The 21,393-nt window shown below is 38.2% G+C and overlaps 1 protein-coding gene across 4 annotated transcripts; it reads right to left on the reverse strand.

Annotated features, from left to right (window-relative positions):
- Nucleotides 1–248: 248 nt before the first annotated feature.
- Nucleotides 249–19,819, reverse strand: alpk3a (alpha kinase 3a). 4 transcript variants are annotated; one of them, XM_089116451.1, is made up of 15 exons: nucleotides 19,725–19,819; nucleotides 19,409–19,574; nucleotides 18,834–19,112; nucleotides 17,655–17,776; nucleotides 17,354–17,471; nucleotides 15,405–16,722; nucleotides 6,784–9,232; nucleotides 5,338–5,485; nucleotides 3,313–3,440; nucleotides 3,169–3,204; nucleotides 2,767–3,041; nucleotides 2,126–2,214; nucleotides 1,616–1,833; nucleotides 1,491–1,539; nucleotides 249–1,396 (listed from the first exon to the last, which is right to left on the reverse strand). In XM_089116451.1, the coding sequence occupies exons 3-15, from the start codon at nucleotides 18,968–18,970 to the stop codon at nucleotides 1,054–1,056; spliced, it is 5,430 nt and encodes a 1,809-aa protein (XP_088972577.1). In that variant the 5' UTR covers nucleotides 18,971–19,112; nucleotides 19,409–19,574; nucleotides 19,725–19,819; the 3' UTR covers nucleotides 249–1,053. The 4 variants fall into 4 exon arrangements, with proteins under 4 accessions (XP_088972577.1, XP_088972578.1, XP_088972579.1 ...); XM_089116452.1 differs by having other exon boundaries at nucleotides 19,409–19,517; nucleotides 19,631–19,814; XM_089116453.1 differs by having other exon boundaries at nucleotides 18,834–19,109; nucleotides 19,409–19,814.
- Nucleotides 19,820–21,393: the final 1,574 nt, after the last annotated feature.

The raw sequence follows: 21,393 nt of genomic DNA on the forward strand, positions 1-21,393 counted from the left end.
ACAGCTACATTTGATTTACGTTATTTTGAATGAACATACATTTCAATATGTATGCTGTGTGTGTGTGTATATGTATATATATATATATATATATATATATATATATATATATATACCATTTAATTTTTAGTGTTGATAAGACTTTTTAATGTTTTTGAAAGAAATCTCTTATGCTCACAAAAATATTAGCCCGGTTGTGTGAAGTTGCAGGGATCTAGAGATATATGACACATGCACAGTCTGAAAGGTCAGTAGTAAATGGCTTTACTGTGACAATAAAGTTCATGATTTTCGCTCTTCTAGGAGACACATTTGAGATGAAAACAAATCTGGACTAAAAATGATGCTAATAGTTCGCCCATATAAAACCAAGATTGGTGCACTGGTGTTGCATATTTATTGCCATATTCATAAAAGCAGAACAATCCACTATAAAAAGCCTCTCGGTGACTAAAAAAAACAACAGAGAGCTGCATTTCTACACAGCTGAGACACATACATCACAGATGTTTGAGGAATCCTTAAGAAACTCCCTCTCTCGTGGTTCCTCAGTCATATAAACTTGACATGGGAACATTTGAATAAATCATAAAGTTCCAGAGTCTATCTGAAAACAATGTTCATCTGTCTACAGGCGGTCCTGGTTTTACATCGATCTCCAGTGATAGTCTTGAAAGGAGATAGCCTCAATTCATCTCTTAAAAATAAAGTGAAGGTGCTCTCAGGAGGTATAAATGGTGACTTACAGCTGCAAAGCAGTTCACAGTAATATTAAAAATGGCCACAGCACCTCTGGTCATTCATCAATTTACTTTTAGAAAACACTTTTCATATATTTTCTATATAGCTATTTCTTCCTTAGTTGTTGCATTTTAGACACTATGTGCAAAGACAATGGACAGGATCCATTTATAGGAAGCCGTTTGTCCTGTACAACAGTAGCTAACGATAATTATACAGGCTCCAAACTAAAGTTTGGTAAGAAAATCCCAAAAGTATCCCCTAGTTTGCTTTAGCTTTGCATTATGTTTTCAAGAGCTCTAGTCCTTCTCTCTACCTCATCCTGACAGGTTTTGGGACCTCCACAGCTTTGTGTTTGGCAGTGGAATTGTTCTCCCCGGATTCACTTGTCTTTTTAACCACTTTGGGGCTTGACGTGCCTTTCCTGGTGGACAGAGGGCTATTTACTTTCTTCTGAAGCTGAGGGCTGGATGAGCCTGTAACACCTCTCCGGGCCAGTAGAGGGCTCCTGGAGGTCTTTATCTTAGGCTGCAGGAGGGAATCCACTGGCTTTAACGGTCTCAGGCTCAACAATCCACAGTAGTAGTTGCACTGATGTTGGGTAATGAACTGCTCGATTATCTTTGGAGATCCTTTATCGGTCAGGCCCTGATACCTGCAAGCATGAATGGAAATATTAGTCTTAGAAGAAGTGGAAATATAAGAAAAATAGGTACAAATTTGAATCTTGTATAGTAATATATACCAACCCTTTAGACTTAGTGACAATTTCAATGCTTGTGATCTTCGTATCGACACCTGCAACACACGAGATCATTATATTAGACTTAAAAATTGGGAATATTTTAATATACCGAAGTAAATTTCTCTTTACCTTCTAAACGGGTAACCAGGATGTTTCCATTGGTCCACTGATGGATCCAATGCTGGAAAGCGCAACACTTCTGCTCCACTTCAGAGGTGGTTCTGGCGATCAGTCTCCCTGTACGGTCCATCAGGCAGTATTTCAAAAACACACCCTTCAGATCAGTCTCTACTGAAGCATATGGAACTGTATTGGCGGGTCGATACATCAGATGAAGGGGGATCACTCTGGATTTTTTCAGAGGAGCAACGAAGAATAAAATTAGATCTCATAAATAAAATAACCAAATGCATTCCACAGAAACGTATTACTTCATAGAACATAGTGAAATGTTCATAAAATAAATCACCGATTACCTCAAAATGTTTTGACAGATTTGTAGCACTTCAGAGATAAAATAGTAGTTATCAAGTATGCTTAAAGTCAAGTTCTTAGTCGTAGATACTGTTATCTATAATGGGACCTTGGACATATTCGAGACAATATTATGTTGTGTATATGTTGTGTTCCATGACCTACTCTAATGAGAATCCAAAGTTCTCGATCACTCTGGCCTCGGCAGCAAATATTTTGCAGTACTCCCGAATGGTGTTCTGGATTTTACAATCCTGAGGATAAAAGGACAAAAAACTTATACATGGAAAAAAATCTGTGCATCCCCTCAAATTAGAGTAATTGTTATTCACAAATGTTTTCCATCATTCTGACAGAATATCTGATTGCCTATTTTTCTTATACAATGATAATACAAGCTCCAAAAAGACCACACAAAAACAATGGGACAAGACTTTTTTGCTATATTAATTGCTGTAATGAGTGGTAATGATTAAAAAAATGTTTTACTGATAACAATTCCCTCTAATTACAGCGCTCAAATATTATTAACATTTGAAAACCTCATTGGTTCTCATCCAGTCACTTCAAGAATTTATAATATAATATACAGTAGAGCACATCGTGACTACTTTTATGATGATATTATGGACCTTTTTGGAGCTTAGAATTAAAAATCCCCACTTTCCCTGAAGCTCTGGCATTCTCAGATATCCTATACAAAGAAATACAGCTGAATAAATGATGATGATGCGTCTTTTTATAGTTTTCGCTGGGTTCCAATATTAACTATAAATGTAAATTGTGTGATCCAGTAAGATTCTGACCTGTCTGGTGATTTCTAGATTTCTCTCGATCAGGTTGCTCTCCTCCTTGGCCCCATATGCGATGGGATTTCTTACTTTAGTGATGCACGTGGTGCCTGACTCAAAGACAGGGTCCAAACCATAGATGACCTTTGCCCTGCAGGTCTTGTGCACACATCCCTCTCCAATCTGCACCTCTTCCGTCATGATGCGACCAAAGAATTTCTCGCCCCAGTAACCAGAGTCTGCCAGGCCTTTGGTGAACATCATTGGTGTCATCTCAATCTCTTCTCCAACTGAGATTACAGAAATAGAGCATTGGATACTTAGATGGGTAAACAACACAAAGCTTAATTTGGGCAATTCATAGCAATAGTATAATTCATAGAAATAAACACACTTGATTTCCTTCAGAAGTCATACCTTCTAAATCATCCCTTAAGAGGAATTCTGCCAGTACTGCCCAAAGGGAAACAGAGTAAAGGTAAACATAACATGAAAAAAAATAATTCAACAGATGTTTTGCAGATTTCTGTCTATTAATGGACCAAAAAAGTTATAAATTACTGTCTGTGCTGAGTAAGTAATCAGTGATGTCAGTCCCATATTCATTCTTGATTGAGCAACCGTACACTCCACAGTCTCTGCTGGAAGCCTGGACTATGGCCAGTGCCACTGGACCCTCATCCCCAGCACTGAGAAAGAGAGAGAGTTATATTAACTTTAATATAAAAAGCAAAGTAGTGTACACATCAAAAAAGTACACATCAAATGTCACCCATTGCAATTTTGGGTTGTAACAATTAAAATTCCCCATAATAACTAATAGAATATATACTGGTGCATTCAAGTATGTTGAAAAGATTGTTTTTATGAGTTGGACGCACACACATTTGTAAATACGAGTGAGAAGCTCAGGTGTTTTTTTTTTTTTTTTTTTGTAAAAGTATTTACATGATTTTTTATATCGTAATATACAAGTTTCCTAGTTAAAAATTGGACATGAACACTCCCTCAAGTCGTATTTACCACTGGGAAGTTCAGGGATATTTTTGAAACCCAAGTTCCAGAGTTGGGTGGGTCATAAACTTTAAACATGGCAGAGGGAAGAACGATTGCTTCAGTATGGAAGCTTGTTTTCGCCACAGGATGAAATAATTTAAAAGATCATTGCGACTTTTTAACTCACTTCTTGATTTCTTTTCTCAGAATTCTCAATTCTGTCTTTATAACTCACAATTGGGAGTTTATGTCTCACAATTCTGAGAAAAAAAGTCAGAACTGTGATATGTAAATACACTATTTCAAGGAAAAAATTCTGAATTCCGAGATAAGAAAAGAAGTCACATTCACTTTTATATTTTTTATATATTGATGAAAACAAACTTCCATACTGCTGTGAGTGGTATTCTTTATTAGATTATATATATATATATACAGTATATATATATATACAGTATATATATATATATATATATATATATATATATATATATATATATATATATATATATATATATATATATATATATAAAGATTTTCTACAGCACGTGAAGGTAGCAGCACCAATCTTTACGAATTGGGGGCCCTATTTTTTTACAGCCTATGTTTGGGCCACAATACCACAATATTCATATTAGGTATTTTAGCAGTGACAACGTCAGGATTTTTTATTTACAACAAAATAAGCTAATTCCCTGCACAAATTATAATAGCATTGCAATATAACAATATTAGTTGTAACAATAAAGTTTACAGTTTGAAAATCAAAACACATCTGAGATAAATTCTTTGTTCTTCATTTTCTAGAAGTAGAGTTTAAAAACCTTGTGTAGTTAATTAAAAGAAGATAGCTTACACCGCCATCTTGCTCCGTCGAAAGAGCTTGATCGGCCCTAATGTCGTAAACACAAATTCTCAACTCGTAAATACGTAGGCTACTTCTTCCCAGGAGGACTTGAAAGCAGTATACAGTATATCCTATTAATGAAAAGTGCTACAAACTTACAGCCACACGAGGGCAGTGTTACAAACACTGGCACAGTTGATGCATTTGAGGGCGTTTGCGTGCGAGTAGCTACTGCATCATTGTGCTGATACAGCACTGTGAGAAACAAATTTAGATTTTTAATATCCCCTGATGGTGCAATTGAGCAGTGTTGGGTTACACACTCTCTGTCTGACTGGGCCTCACTAATCACAGCTGTAGGGTTCATGGACAAATACAATTGAGTGGATGACAACTCTATACAAAGCAGATGACATGGTAATAACTTTAAACAAATACATGCAGGTTCACTGCATTAAATGCCTCATACAGTAGCACAAACAAAAATGTAGACGACGGACAATGTCATAACTTGTGAATCTTTGTTAGATCTTTCTTGCAACATTTCGGTACTTTTGCTCAGATATGTAGAAAAATGCCTGAAAGGTCTTTAACAGAAACATTTTTTTACTGTAGAGGCATTTTCCATCTATAGCTAATCTGATGATTAACACAGTAACTTTTTACTTGTCCTTGTCCTTTTCCCTGTTGTTTTAGGATTAATTGAAAATTTTAGACTGTGTTGAATGACTAGAGGAATTTACCGTCTTTCGATCTCCAAAATCTCCTCTTCGTCTCTGTACCACTTGATGGTGGAATCACTAAGAATGTTAAAAAACTGGCACCAGAGCTTCAAGTGGCCGGAGGCATCTGAGAAGGGTTCTCCCCTAATCTTGCGGATAACCTGAGGAGCTGAATGGAAAGAGGATCAGGGGTAACAAGGTAAAGATATGCACTCTCTAGTTTTGACTCTTCCCATATCAATCGTCCCTCTATGTCTTAGTGTAAACAAGATAACGTCTGAACAGTGTAAAATTAGAACACTTGCTGCCTAGAAAGCAGGAGAAAAACCAGAATACTGTAGCCTACATCTAAAAATAAACATTTTGTCATGCATTCAGGTACTAATATTTGAATCGCTTTTGGTCCCACAGTAGAGTCGTAAAATAAATTGGGGGCTTGTCCGGAATTTGAACCTGGCACCTCTCTGGCATATAGATTATCAGCAGGGCTTGACATTAACACCCACCAACCAGCCAAATGCGGATGGATTTCAGCAATGACGTGTGAACGTTGACATGTTGGCGGTATACATTTTTCAATTGTAGTCTTTTAAAAAGGCATCTAAAACAATAAACTAAGTACAATGTAGTACTTTCAAAAATATAGATTTTTCGATACATCGATACTAAAATATCTGAAACTCTTCCAATACAAATTTTCTGCAGAATAGATAGACAATACCAGCTCCGCTTTCTCTCTCTGACAGCAAGTTGACACACAAACCCGCCTCCCCTCACTCAGTCCGATTGAATATCGTTGATGTTACAGGGCTTTAATTTTGGCGTGGGACTGCTGGTATTCCGCATAATTTTACTCATTCCCACAGATTTTGTGCTCACACCCAAAGTGCCCGCACATAAAGCCGCCTCTTAGTACTAAATTGAGTTCTTTTTCGCTGCTAATTGCGCTTAAACAGTCAAATACACACAAAATAATGTCAAAATGCTAATCTTGGTGAGTATTCACGTAAACACAGTCAGTAAGTGAACGTAAACAGTTGAGAAAGAAAACGTGTAATGGTATAATCCATGTTTCAGGTCTTATAGTTACAGCAGCCTAATATAACTGCTGCCAAATCATGAGATAGTATTAAAAATATCTACATGGCAGTTTTCCCCCATGGTATCGATGTCAAAACTATGGCCAGTGAAGTTACTAGTTACTAGTTACTTTGGAATACCACAAGTCACAGTGGCTGGTGAGGAAAAAAGTTAATGTCAAGCCCTGATTATCAGTATTGGTCAGTAAAGATTGCATGAAATGTTAACATTGCTAACAGAAGAGTTAGTTCTTCCTTGCACAGATCTGACAACCTTTTCAATGGATGATATGGATATGAACAATTTCACTTGGTTCCTGCAGAATAAACTGAACTAAACACTGATATCTGTGAACAGTCAACCACTGTAAGAACACACATGTGATACCTTTGAATGGGTCCAACTTCTCCTTTTCTGCAGGTTTGCTTTCTGTCTTTGTGCTGTCCGCCACCTCCGCAATCTCCTCCTTAGGTTTTGGCACCTCCAGTGTGGCCTTGCGGCGGGCCAGCAATGGTGAACGTCTTTCTGTGGGAGGTGTTTGCTGACCACTCTGAAGTTGCAGGAAAGCTGCCCTGCGAGCCTGACTGGGCGACATGTAAGGACTATCCCTCTTACCCTGCGTGTCAGATCCCTCATCCTCAGACTTGGTTTTGGCAAGGTAGATTTTGCGGCGAGCACCAGAAGCCAGCTCCTCAGGGGTGGCAGACGGTATTAGGGTGAGACTGTCTCGTCGCTTCATCTTGGGGCTACTCTCACAAGATAGAGTGGATGTGGGTGTGCTTCCTCCACTCTCTTCTCCTCTCTTCTCACTTCCATCACCTGATGCAGCTGAGGCAGACCCCTGATTCTCTAAGTTTGGATTATTCTTTGCCATAAGCCTTCGCAAACTGGCAGGACTTAGCGGAGGGAGTGTAGGTCCCACAGGGGCTGTTAGGCTAAGTTTCTCGATGGAAGGTTTGTCCCTTTGAAGCCTGTCAGCTTCAGGCTCTACTCTTGTGTCTTTTGGTTGAGGAACTCTGTCTGGGTCTTGGTTAGTAATACCAGGAGGAGTTTTTGTAGACATATCAGGACTCAGTTGGGACATGAGCTGCTCTCTTGACTTCTCAGAAGTAGGAGCAGGATCATGTTGGTCGCTTTCGGTCTTCAGCAGTGTAAATAAAGTCTCGATATGTCTTTCTGCATTTGTGACAGAAATGGGGGGAATATCTTGAGTCATATCTTGTGAGATTACTATACCAGGAAGTGAGGGCTTTGAGTGAGTTTGCTCTTGTTTAAGATGGGTTGCGTTATCATCAGCACATGCTATGTTGATTATAGGGATAGTCTTATCATCTTCCCTGCCCCGCCCAGTGTTGTTACTACCTTGTTCTTCTCCACCTCTAACTCTTGCATCTAGATTTTGTGGTTTAACTTCCTGTGTTCTCTCCCCGAAGGGTGATGATGGAGTGTTCCTTGTCCCGCCCAAATGGTCTGGAATAACCAAGGCACTGGAAGCTGATTCACCTGATGCTCTTGTTGCATCATCTCGAAATATCTGTGCAACCTCTTGTGTTAAAGGTTGCATAACTCTCTCACGGTCTAATTTCAGCATTTCACTTCTAGGCACAATGACAGGTTCTTCACGTTTGACTCTGTCTGGCAATGTGACCTTGATCTCTGGGATTAGTGGCATGGATCTCTTCTTTGCCACGTTTTTGATAACGGTTTCTCTTGTATCTGGGAGTATTATAATTGGTTGGACTGCTGATTGGTCCTTCTCTGATAATCGTTTCTCGGCATTTGTTTTTGTTAGGAGTTTTGGTTTATCTACTTTGTATGGCCTCGATTGAGTTTCCGTAACCTCAATCTCACCTCGTCTTGGACTTTTGGGCATCTCCATCTCTGGAGTCACAATAGATGCTTCTGTCTCTGGAACAACATTCTTGTTTTGCTTAACATCCTCCTTCTTTGGTTGAATGGAATCAGCCTTCAGTTTTTCAGCATTAACATTGCTTTTTTCCTTATCCTCCCTCTCTTTCTTCTCTATCTTATCTTCACCACTATATTTTCCCTTGTCTTCAGCACTCTTGCTCTGACTTGGAATGCTTTTATCATTCTTATCTTCCTTCATTTTAAAGTCATTTGCTGTAACAGAGTCAGCTGCAACTTCTTTATTATCTGTGAAACTAACATTTAGTGCTGGTATAGATTTTTCATTTGGAATAAAATCAATTTCCATTGCACTCTTAGATATGACAGCGACAGAATCCCCTTCTTGACTTAGATCCGATGCTGGGGACAATGAGATTTGATCATTCATTTCAAATTGTCTTTCACTCACTACAACTACAGGAAGGACTGACTCTTTTATGACAAAGTCACTCTCCGACTCTTTTTCCCCTGCTGAGAAAGATTTCCGTTCTTTTGCACCATCCATCTCCTCTTTATTTTTCTCTGTCAGGGAACCTCCCTCTAGCGTTTTTATATCACTTTCCTCCTCCATTTGAGGAATTACTTTCTCATTTGACTCACAGGGCTCTTTGCTCTCTTCTCCCCCCAGCTCCGCTGACTGGGACTCAGTGTGCATATGGGTAGGGATAAAGTCGGCAAGCTGTGAAATCTGAGACTCTGGCTGGCTCTCACAACACTGCGTGCTTTCCAGGTCTGCTATGATGAGTTCTGTCAGGGGGGCAGGAGAGCCCCCCTGTTCCTCCAAAATAGGCATTTCCTCAGCACCTCCCTTGACCTCATCCACAAGATAGGTACATTCCAGCTTTTCCATCTGATTTGGAGGATTGGACAAGTCCACATTGGCAGGAACATCAGTGGCACTGGGTTTAGTATGGTCATCTGTAGCCTTGAGACATAAATGGTTGCTTGTTAAATATTTAACATGTTTGCCTTGTAACACTTTATGCACTTCAGTGATTGTACTGTTTTAATTTGTCCTCGTGGAATGCATTATAACTTTATTGCCTGGTTTCACAGACAGGGTTTAGATTAAGCCAGGTTTAGACCTTAGTTCAATTAGGACATTTAAGTCGCTTTTATGAATGTTGCTTTTAAAAAAACATTACTAGTGTGCATCTTAAGACAAAACACGGACACTGACATACACTCACCTAAAGGATTAACACCTGTTCAATTTCTCATTTATGCAATTGACCCTTCGCTAAGCCACGCCCGAAAACCGCCACTGGCCAATCATGTCGTAACAACCATAACTATGCGCGGGAGGTCTGGCAAGCTTTCGAACGAGGGAACATGCTGAAGCATTGTGCGTATGGATTGTGCAAATCTGATACCGGTATACTTAAAGTTTGGACGGGGGAGAGGAATTGTTTTCCTTCCAGAAAATCTAAAAGCCAAGGGAAAAAATGATTGGTGTGATCTAGCATCTATGTGCGAGACCCATTCTGGTAAACGTCGACATGCTTAACAAAAACTATTGCTTGGAAATATTGACGGTTCTTTGGTCATAATAATATAACGTAAAATGAGACGATTAAAGAGACAAGACAAAGGCTCACTGACATACTTTAAATATATTTCAGCATTTTGTTAATCAACGTCCTACTAACGTTACCCCTTACTACTTAACCCAATCCAATCGCGGCTCTCCCGGTATTAGTGTTATTCCACAAGATTTATTGATAAGCTGTTTGATTTATAATTATTAAGATTATTTTCACATACCCGGCTGTGTATGAACATAGCTGTTCCTCAATTTGTGTTTTCCATTTGAACGGTTTAGCATATGAGGCGCTGCTGCTTGCGCTGGGACTATAACGTTAGGCTTTAACTTCAATTTTTAAGAAATGATTCTCTAATCGGTTGCATATGATGTCGTGAATATATCCCTCGAATGCATACTGTAGTCCCTTTTGTCTTGCTCTCTCAGATATTTCACTTGTTCGCCGAAAATTACTAATTATCTCATTGAAATGTCTGATACCGGGTGCATCCACACTATAATAGATGGGCCAGCCGCGAAAGCTTGACAGGCGTAGCAACAGTAACTAGGGAGGGCGGGGCTTAGCGAAGGGTCAATTATCTAATCAAACAATCACATGGCAGTTGCTTCAATGCATTTAGGGGTGTGGTCCTGGTCAAGACAATCTCCTGAACTCCAAACTGAATGTCAGAATGGGAAAGAAAGGTAATTTAAGCCATTTTGAGCATGGCATGGTTAGTGCTAGACATGCCGGTCTGAATATTTCACAATCTGCTCAGTTACTGGGAGTTTCACGCACAACCATTTCTAGGGTTTACAAAGAATGGTGTGAAAAGGGAAAAACATCCAGTATGCGGCAGACTCCTGTGAGCGAAAATGCCTTGTTGATGCTAGAGGTCAGAGGAGAATGGGCCGACTGATCCAAGCTGATAGAAGAGCAACTTTGACTGAAATAACCTCTCATTACAACCGAGGTATGCAGCAAAGCATTTGTGAAGTCACAACACGCACAACCTTTGGGCGGATGGGCTACAACAACAGAAGACCCCACCGGGTACCACTCATCTCCACTACAAATAGGAAAAAGAGGCTACAATTTGCAAGAGCTCACCAAAATTGGACAGTTGAAGACTGGAAAAATGTTGCCTGGTCTGATGAGTCTCGATTTCTGAGACATTCAGATGGTAGAGTCAGAATTTGGCGTAAAAAGAATGAGAACATGGATCCATCATGCCTTGTTACCACTGTGCAGGCTGCTGGTGGTGGTGTAATGGTGTGGGGGATGTTTTCTTGGCACACTTTAGGCCCCTTAGTGCCAATTGGACATTGTTTAAATGCCATGGCCCACCTGAGCATTGTTTCTGACTATGTCCATCCATTTATGACCACCATGTACCCAGACCTTCTGAGAAAACCAGGTTGCTGCTGGAAGAGGTGTTAGTGAAGCCAGCAGTTGGTGCTCACCCTGTGGTCTGTCTGGGTCCTAATGCCCCAGTACAGTAATGGGGACACTATGGTGGTGGATGCTGCACATTGGTGGTGGTTGAGGAGATTCCCCCTTCTATGTGAAACGCTTTGAGTGCCGAGAAAAGCGCTAAATAAATGTAATGAATTATTATTATTATCATTATTATCCAGGATCATGCACCATGTCACAAAGTTTGTATCATTTCAAATTGGTTTTTTGAACATGACAATGAGTTCACTGTACTAAAATGCTGTACCCCCCCACAGTCACCAGATCTCAACCCAATAGAGTATCTTTGGGATGTGGTGGAACGGGAGCTTCGTGCCCTGGATGTGCATCCCATAAATCTCCATCAACTGCAACATGCTATCCTATCAATATGGGCCAACATCTCCAAAGAATGCTTTCAGCACCTTGTTGAATCAATGCTATGGAGAATTAAGGCAGTTCTGAAGGCGAAAGGGGGTCAAACACAGTATTAGTATGGTGTTCCCAATTATCCTTTAGGTGAGTGTATTTTAAATTATCTCAGTGCATGTTGCTTTCAGTTAAAACAGCTCAAACATGCATTTTAGTCTGAGACTAAGCTTAGGCCTTTTCTGTGAAACCGGGTGTATATGGCATATGATTTATTATGGGATAGTAATGAAAAAATAAAAAATAAGAGGAACTGATCACTCTTATGATCACTCGTATGTATTGTTATAGTATTCTTCTAAAATCATGCAATCAATGGCTGAGGCAGATGTTTTTTTAAAAGCTTAATTTCAATCAATATAAACAATACATAACAACAACAATGTTTTTATTAATATATATATATATATATATATATATATATTCAATAAGGACACACCTAAACTATTTATTGTCCGTTTGTTTGTTCACTTGTTTGTTTGAGCTGTTATAGCCTATTTGAAATGATATATACATTTGTACCACTAATCTTGTGCAACTTTCCATGTACTAGAAGGAAAAACAACATAATATTTATTTATGACCTGTCAGGTCAACTTGACAACTGTGACATTTGATATGACTTACACCATCAAACCACATTAGCAATGACTTTAAAAAAAACACTTATCAATACATTTTAAGTATATAATTTTACAAAATTAACAATGCCCATGTTTTAAATTTATAAATACAATGCATAACATTCTAGTCTAGATTTTTTTTGTGTGATTTTTCCTACAATTCCTTTGTTTTCTTGTGGTAAGTGATATGTACCGTAAGAATATGGGCCTACAACAGCTCTTAAAAGGTGAATTGTGTAATTTTTTAAACAGAAAAGCCAAAGTTGATAAGACAGACATAGCCCCACCTCCAAATTCACACCGTTGGTTGAACCAATGTTGTCATGTCCGACCCAGTGCAAACAAACAGATTGCGATTCCATTTGGTACCAAAAGTTACCACTAGTATCAACTGCTTGAATGTTTTTTTTTTCTGTGCCCATCTGCTAATTTAGTATTAAAAGTTGTTTCTGTAAGCCTAGGTAAAGCCCTAATATCACAATGAAACGGAAGTAGCGACAGATCTTTCACATTGTTATGTATATCCAAGTGGATTATCGGAAAAGAAAAAATGTAGGGCGGGGACTTGGTTCTATTCGTTGGTTGTTGATTTTGAGATGCGATCCAATTATGACATTAAAACAGATGAATTGTTCACAGTTACAATGTACATGACTACTACGTTTAACTGTGTGAAAAAAAAAAAGACTCAAATTTCAGTCGTGACAGAAGTAGCTTATCACTTTTAAAAGCCGCGCCTATGACAACTTTCTTTTAACAGAAGTTCCTCTGTTGTGATTCAACACACAGGGATCCAAATTTATGTGCAAGGTTCCTCTAACTGACAGACACACCACAACAACTAACATTAACTTCCCACGAGATGCTAGGGTTGTTGCACTTCCACTTTACATAAATAAAACAGCTGAATGTGTCACATGCCAGGTGCAAAGCTATCACATGCTGGTCCTGTCTGAGATTGTAGAGCACGTCAATGAATTAAAGGTGACATTCACCTTGTTGACTAACAAATGTGAAACGTTATTAGCATTTAGCCGTGTCTGGTTTGAAGCGATGATGCAATCACTGTGGTTCCTCATGCCTTTCTAACAGCCTCATTTCTCTGTAATCTTCAGACACGCCATTTTAGAAATAATGTGACTCTGACAAACTTGCCAAGAAAGAAGCTTGACTACCTTTATACTTCTATGTAAACATGTCCGTAATGCAACACAACTAAAATCTTAAACCAAAATTAATAATAGCCATCTTGGGTTTCAATTACACACAAAGATATAGGTTTTACATGCAAGTGGAAAATTTGAGCAGTGGTAAAGAATCCCTTTTCCAAAGAACAGAACTGTCAGCTGACTTTGGTTTCTCTGACATAACGTAGCTATAAGTGTTTAACAGACAATTGCTTTTTGTATGGTATGGCTTCTCTGAGCACAGATTAGAAACAGGTTTATTTTAAGACACAGGGAACCAAGGAATCTAGAAAATGTAAAGAGGTTTTGTCTTCTTGTAGTGTCCAGCAACTGTCATTCCTCATGTCTTGACCTCTACTAACATTAAAACACGCCCATTTAAAGTCAACATGAATATGGCATGGACCCTGTTTACTTTCTTAATGCATGCATGATTTCATGTCTGAAATGTAATGCCTTTCTTTTCAAGTATAGGGAGAAATAAAGTTCTACCCCACATTTTCTTTTTGGAAGTATCACATTAAAGAAGTTAATGCCATTTTATGTTGACTTTAAGAATACTAGTTGGTCCTAATGAGTGAATATGATTTGTGTTGTTCTTAAGTGTTGCTGATGCATGCAAACCCACTTTCAAACTATTCCAGATAAGCTGAAATCCAGGCAGTTGACTCATGCTCACTTTTAAGGAGACAGCGGGTCTTATTCAAAGTAGGAGAACCACAAATGAGACAAAAGCAGAGCACAGATAAATATTTCCATGCGAGTTGTGTTTGAGTTTATACAATACTGCTCAGAATGTGGGGTCAGAATTTTTTCCCCAATTGGATCCATCAAATTGATAATTGATCACAAGTGACAGTAAAGAAACATTCTTACAAAAAGATTAATATTTCAAACAAATGCTGTTTTTTAAAAACTTTCTATTCATCAAAGAATCCTGAAAAAGTACCTCGGTTTAAATTTAAATTTTTATATATATTATTATTATTTATTTTTGTAATAATAAGTAACACTTTACAATAAGATTTTATTAGTTAACTAATTTAGTTAACATTAACTAAGAATAAACAATACTTCTATAGTCTTTATTAATCTTAGTCAAGGATAAATTCAACATTTACTAATATATGGAAATCAAATGTTGTATTTAACATTAGTTAATGCATTGTGAACTAACATAAACAATGTTTTTTAGTAACTGAAATGAACAAAGATTAATAAATACTGTAACAAATATATTGCTCAATGTATGTTCATTTTATTTTCTACATTAACTAATGTTAACAAATGAGACATTATATTGTAAAGTGTAACCCAATAATATTTCACACTATTACTTTTTTTACAGTATTTTTATTGGTGAGCATGAGAAACTTCTTTCAAAAACATTTAAAAAAAAATCATATCCACCCAAAACTCCAGAACTTAAATTCTAAAAAAAAGGGGGAAAAAAAGAGAAAACTTTTCTCTTCAACTGTTATTCTGATAATATATTATTGTACAATATACAACACTGTAATAATATTGCATTTAATTAGAAAAGCATTACCACTGCAGTCTGCATGCTCTCAGACTTCAGTCCCCACCTTCTTTCCTATATCCCGAACACTGTGTTCGCAGTTTTACTCAGAAAATAGTCTATATAAGAACATTGCTGACTCCCTGAATCCTACACGATAAAGTCAAAGATCAAACAACCTCTGTGTTCTCTTGGGTATAGTTTGTGTCATCGTCTTGGTCATGGACTGGTGTAATTAAACGCAAGTCTTGCTGCACAAATGTACCATCTATAAATAGCTCCCATGTGCTGTAGTGCAGAAAGCCCGGCACTAGATGGACAAAACCAGCAGGTTGTAAAGTGAGAAGTGCGAGGAACTCACCTTGAAAAGCAGAGAATGTGAAATCTGCAGGACGTCCTCTGGACTGCTCTCCTCTTTTGGCATCTCCTTCTGCTCCTCCACAGAAAGTCTAAGTGTTGCTCCAATGCTCTCAAGATGTCTTTCAGGAGTGGGAGACACATCCTCGGGTTTGTTTGCATGGAATTCAGCTGAATTAGAGTCTATGATGTTGTTAGGGGCGGTTGAATCTTGCGTTTGTTGCAAAGACTCCAAGTCCGTCGTTTGAGATGATTCCTGGACCAGCTTTGGTGTCTCCTGTTCGAAGGTTACCTCTTGAAGAGGTGTTTGTGAGGGAGTGATGTTCACAATCACATCACTAGCTCTCCATGTGGTTTCTGCTTTCTCTGTGGACTTCTTGCTTTTGCCGAAGAACATGTCCTTTAACGAGTGAAGAACCGAGGTTAGAGCCGACTTGTGTTGAGGTTCTGGCTCTTTGTGTGATGCGGCTTTGATTGCAGCTCTTTGTTCATGTTCTGTTTGCCTAATTTTCTCTCGTTTTCTTTCTTTGGCTCTCTCTCGCTCTTTCTCCCGCTCTATTTCTCTCGATCGGTCCCTCTCCTCTTCTTTTAATCTTTCTCGTTCCTTCTCAAGGTCTTTTTCTCCTTGGACAGGACTGACATCGACGTCCATGATCTCAGGACTCTGACGTTCCTCAGCAGCCTGTGACTTCACAGACTCAGATAAGTATTTTGCCAGGCTCATTCCTGAGGATTCATGAGGATCCTCTTGTTTTCTGTTGCTCTGGGTGTGATTAATACTACCCACCTCATCAAATCCATTGGTAATACGCTGCTTCTTTTCATCCGGTTTCTCTTTGGTGGACTGCTTCGTGGTGACCACCTCCATTGGATCGCAGATACGGTTGAGGTTCTCATTACCATTCTCCACTTTCATCTCTGTGGCTCCTACAGATGCCTGCGCCTTAATGTGATCAGACTTATCGTCTGGGAGTGCAGGTTGCTGTTCTTCCATCCCTTGGGAGGCCACGTTCTCCTCTCCATCCTGGGTTGTGGGAGAGGAGCTCAGGGCTTCGTTCCCAGCAGGAGTCCTTGACTTCCTTAGTAAGCGTTCCTGGTTACTCACATGTAATTGTTCCTTCTGGATGTTCTCCTTACCCCGACGTCGACTCTCGTCCAGTTCTCGCCGCTTGATCTCAGCCTTCTGTTTCAGTTTGGCGAAGAACCTTTGGTGGATCATGTACTCGCTCATGGTACCCACCTCCAGTACCCCGGAACAGGAGACGATGCCCTTACTGTTCCTCGCCGAGGCCTGATAAATGGCTGCATCTTCTTCTGTACAGCTGCCAAACGAAAGCAAATGTAGTTAGTCATTGTTTAGACACTACTAAAACAATCAAAGCATTGATTTGGGTGTACACTCTAAAAATGCTGGGTTGTTTTAAGCCAACTTTGGGTCAAATATGGACAAATCCAAACAACACATTCTCATCCCAAAAAGTCATATAACTGACTTTTTGGGACGTATTTTGACCATACGTCAATATTCGCCTTTTTAGGGCCCCCTTAAACGTCGCTAGATGGCGATCCCGGGACGTCATACAACTGACGCTTTACCTTTAACGTCAGTTAGGTGACGGGTTAGGTTTAGGGTTAGGTTTATGTCTGGGGTAGAGTTAGGATCCCATAACCTCATCTACCGACATTTAAGGGGGCCCTAAAAAGGCGAATATTGACGTATGGTCAAAAGACGTCCCAAAACGTCAGTTATATGACTTTTTGGGCTGATCCAAACGTTGGGTTAAAAATGTACTAATAAAAATGTAACCCAATGACTGGGTTAGTCCATATTTGACCCAAAGTTGGGTTAAAACAACCCAGCAATTTTTAGAGTGTAATGTCATACAATGTTTTGAAACAAAAGGAGCTAGAAATGTGTAGAAAATTTCTGAATTTCTGAATCAAGTAACATACTTGTAGATTTGAAGTGTGTGAATTTTTTCATTGCGAAATATCTCATATTTGGGAAGGCCACAATATCGATCTAACTCCATGTCATCTTTGTACCAGGTCAGCTCAGGAGCCGGGTAACCTGGTGGAAATGTGTGCCAAAAGAAGGAGTTTTGGTCTTATTCATTAAAATAACATGCATTTAACCCAGAAAATATATTATAAATGTATAAAGAATTTTTTCGAGAAACACTCAGACATAAAATAAGATTATATTGAAATGTCTTTAAAATAGGTATTTCATAATCATAAGTAAAAAACTTACCCGTGACCACACAAGAGAATTTGACATTGCACGTTTCTGACACTGCCTTTGATTTTATGGTGGTTTCAAAACATGGCTGGGTTTCTTCAGTCAAATGAGCCATGACGGTACATAATGTACTCCTAGAGATGGCAAATACAGTGTGTCAACTCAACAATAATCATATATGAGAAAAGCGGGTATTTACTATATGAATCAATAAATAATTCAGCAGGGAGATAGCATTGACATATTGTATTATTAATATCAGTATTATTGACGTGACTGGAGGAAAGCCTGCAGGGTGTTAACAGGGTGGGGGGATATTATTTTAGCCTGATGACATTTGAAACATTTTTTAGTGCACTTTTCCATATACAATATTCTGTGGTTATTTGGGTGGGTGGGTTTGGGGGATTGAAAGATTTATACGTCAAGCACAATACTGTCATAATCACGCTGCAAATCAAATGCAAATAGGGTATTTCTGAGATTGTAAAACAAACCAAAGGAAAAAAGGGCATGTTGGGGAACAGAAATAGTTATCTGAAGTGTAGTTAGAGGATTGACCTTTTGAGAAGCTTTTATTACCTCGAAGGCCTGTAGTTTGAATAACTGTGAGTTGAAAAGCTATTTAGAAAAGAGGCAAATCAAAGGGACACTCATCAGACAAGAATATCTAAACTAAGGACTTTCACTGTGTGACACTGATTAAGCCAGGAGCAACTGTAATGCAGTCATACAGTAAATGCTGTTGCTAATGATGAGAATGTTGTGGTCTCTTTTGGCATAGCCATAGTTGAGCAAACACAATAAAACCAATGTGGTAACCACAGTTACGTCAGCATTTCAGCAAAATCAAAACCATTCAACCTGATGACACACAGATTTTGTGATTGCGCTCAATGTATACTAAAATGGCATCTTATTGAATAAAACGAAAAGGCAGCTATAACAAACCAATAATTATGTTCCAATTAAAGCCATTCTTAAACAAATTACATATTAATATTATATAATAATAAATATACAATTGATATTGTTATCACATTTAATATCTGATGCAAGTGATGTAAACCATCATTAACAGCAAAATTCACATCTAAACTGGAGGTTTAATTAAGACTTTAACATTTTTTATAATCAAATAAGACAGAACAAAAACACACTCAATTATACTGAACATTCATATTTTTTTACCTGTTTTCAGGCCTAACGTTGGAGAGGTAGTTGCGGCTCTCTGACCTTCCGTTTGCCGATGAAACATCCTCCCCATTTTGGCTTCCCGATCTCCCATTTCCAGAGTAAGAGCGGATCATGGGCCTCCTGGATGTCATTGTCCAAAACAAATAACTTCAACAGTCCAAAAAAACCCTCTTTAAGTGGGGTTTCAATATTTCTGTAGAATAAAATTGAGGTTTGTCTCCAGGCTTTTGGAACCAAAATGCAAGTTCCACTTTGTAAGTAACTGGAGAACTACTGAAAAGGGGTAAAAAAATACAAATCAATACAAATTGAGAAATACAAACACTAACATTAATAAAACAAAATGACAATTTAAAAAAAAAGTTTAGCCAGAACTGTTCTGTTTTGAGGACAACTAGTCTCAACAAGTAAACCATTTGCACAGAGTAGTTATAAATAGGAAAGGGTGTTTGTTACTTTTAATTTGGTCAAACACGAACATTTGAATTTGGTTTCAACCAACACGCGTACCGACTAACTTTAAATTGCTTGACAAAAATGTATTACAGTATAACACTTAAAGAACTTACCATTAGCATGTTTCTTTGCTTGTTCTTTGGAGTCTGATGTCCCAGTAGCACTAAAATTGTCAATCACAGAAGAGCATGTGTTGCCAGCAAGAACCTATTTATAGCAGGCCTACAAATAGGCAAGAGCACATCACATTTTCCACAACTAGCCATTGCTCTGAAGCCACTTGAAAGCAAGCGTCCAAGAAAAAGACAAAAAAAAAAAAAAAACATAAATATCACCTTCCTTAATCATTCCTTATCTGTCAGCTTCATGAGATCCTGTAATTCTCACTCTGACTGAATGAACAGACTGTTTAGAGATGTGTGAACGTACATAGAAATGTGGGCTAATGTGTGTAAATGTAACCAAATTCATCCAGTATGTTATGTCGGGTGAAAGGGCAGAGATCTGATGCAAGCGTTCCTGATGACAGCTCTTCAGACAAGCTCAAAGCATGGCCCAGGTTTAATTAGGACAACCCCCACTATGTCATTCTGTCTGTACACCCTCCCCATAACAGTCAACAATCTTTCCCACCGGTCATGTGTCATTGCATCATTTTCCAATCATAAAAGGGCTTCGATTACATGCTGTCAAGCAACCACTCTCACAAACATATCATTCAAACAACAGATCACATGTGCTCACAAATAAAAATAACAGTGTTGCACATACTCAATTCACTAATAATTAACTTGGGTTCGAATTGGACAACAAATGAGGGATTTGTGAAACAAACGTAGAGGCAAATATATATATATATATATATATATATATACAAATGATTACACAATAAAAAATTAAATATCTTCAAATAATATTAGCATTTAAGGTACACTATATAACAAAACTGTGTATTTTGGGGAAGAACATTGTTTTGGTTGTGGTTAGGCTCTGCATGACTGTGGGAATGAATATGACCCTTCATGATATTTGGTGTGTTTGGACTTGAAGCAGCGCTGTCATAGGCCTACAGCGATTGCTGAGCCACTTCAAGTCGAACACACCTATTGCATGGAAATTTATCTGATCAAAAAAAAAAAACACCTTACTCAAAGGTTTAGTAATAAAAACGTATTAAAAAAACTGATAAAAAGCCATCTCATCGTCGCTTTTACCCCAGTTCTCGCAATCACCGAAAAGCCATGCTATGGGCTCATTTTATTAGGAGCTCTGTCACTTTCCATGATCTATATAAATTAAATAATGAAATAAATTTCTATGGATCAGTGTCTTGTTCTCTTTTTGCCTTGACTCTCCCGTGTGATTTCCATGAGTTTCGAGATTTACCCTGTGTAATGTCAAACTTTTCTTTCAAGTGCAAATCATATGCCACTTCCACACATATGGAGCAACTATATGAGGAGACAAGCACATGCAACGTAATTTATTTCCCACGAAAACCATCCCAACAGGTCAAATCTTCATTTTCAAAATTTGCATTTTGAACAACAAAAAAGTTAGTATACCTTTAATCAGATCGCTAAAAACACAAATACAACAAGGTAATAAAATACAAAAAAGGATCCAAAGAACAGCACAACTGCACAAAAACGACAGCTAGATATCTTTAGATATCGTTTTTCTATTTTTTTTTAACTCAAAGTCTATTAAAGATTTATTTTTTTGAAAAACAGAAAACAATGGCTTTGTTTTTAAGGTACATACATTTATGAATATAACATTTACCTGAAATAAAAATATTCAATATAGGCTACTTTATATTTTCAATTATTCTACTGTATACCAAAAATTGTCATTTCTAGTAAACTCAAATAGCATACCAAATTAAATTTAAAGTAATCACATATGTCAGATCAATAATTAATCATCTTTCCAGATGTTTAATTACTTTCAATATGGTGTCAACCTGCCATGAACTCGAAGCAGAATAAATAAATATGTATTTTCTAGGTAGGCCTACTATACCTGCTCTGTTTAATGAGCAGATGTTTGTGGGCGCAACTACACCGAGCACAGCGGTAGTGGGAGGGCCAGTCTG

The sequence above is a fragment of the Pimephales promelas genome, chromosome 10 (genome assembly GCF_988280905.1).
Source record: "Pimephales promelas chromosome 10, fPimPro1.hap1.1, whole genome shotgun sequence".
NCBI lineage: Eukaryota > Metazoa > Chordata > Actinopteri > Cypriniformes > Leuciscidae > Pimephales > Pimephales promelas.

Excerpts from the sequence above, each read along its gene's own strand:
- alpk3a (XM_089116451.1), bottom strand. The coding sequence starts at position 18,970 with ATGACATCCAGGAGGCCCATGATCCGCTCTTACTCTGGAAATGGGAGA. Across the intron at positions 3,042-3,168 it reads CTTAAGGGATGATTTAGAAG|TTGGAGAAGAGATTGAGATG; the intron begins GTATGACTTCTG and ends CTGTAATCTCAG. Across the intron at positions 1,397-1,490 it reads ATTGTCACTAAGTCTAAAGG|GTATCAGGGCCTGACCGATA; the intron begins GTTGGTATATAT and ends TCATGCTTGCAG.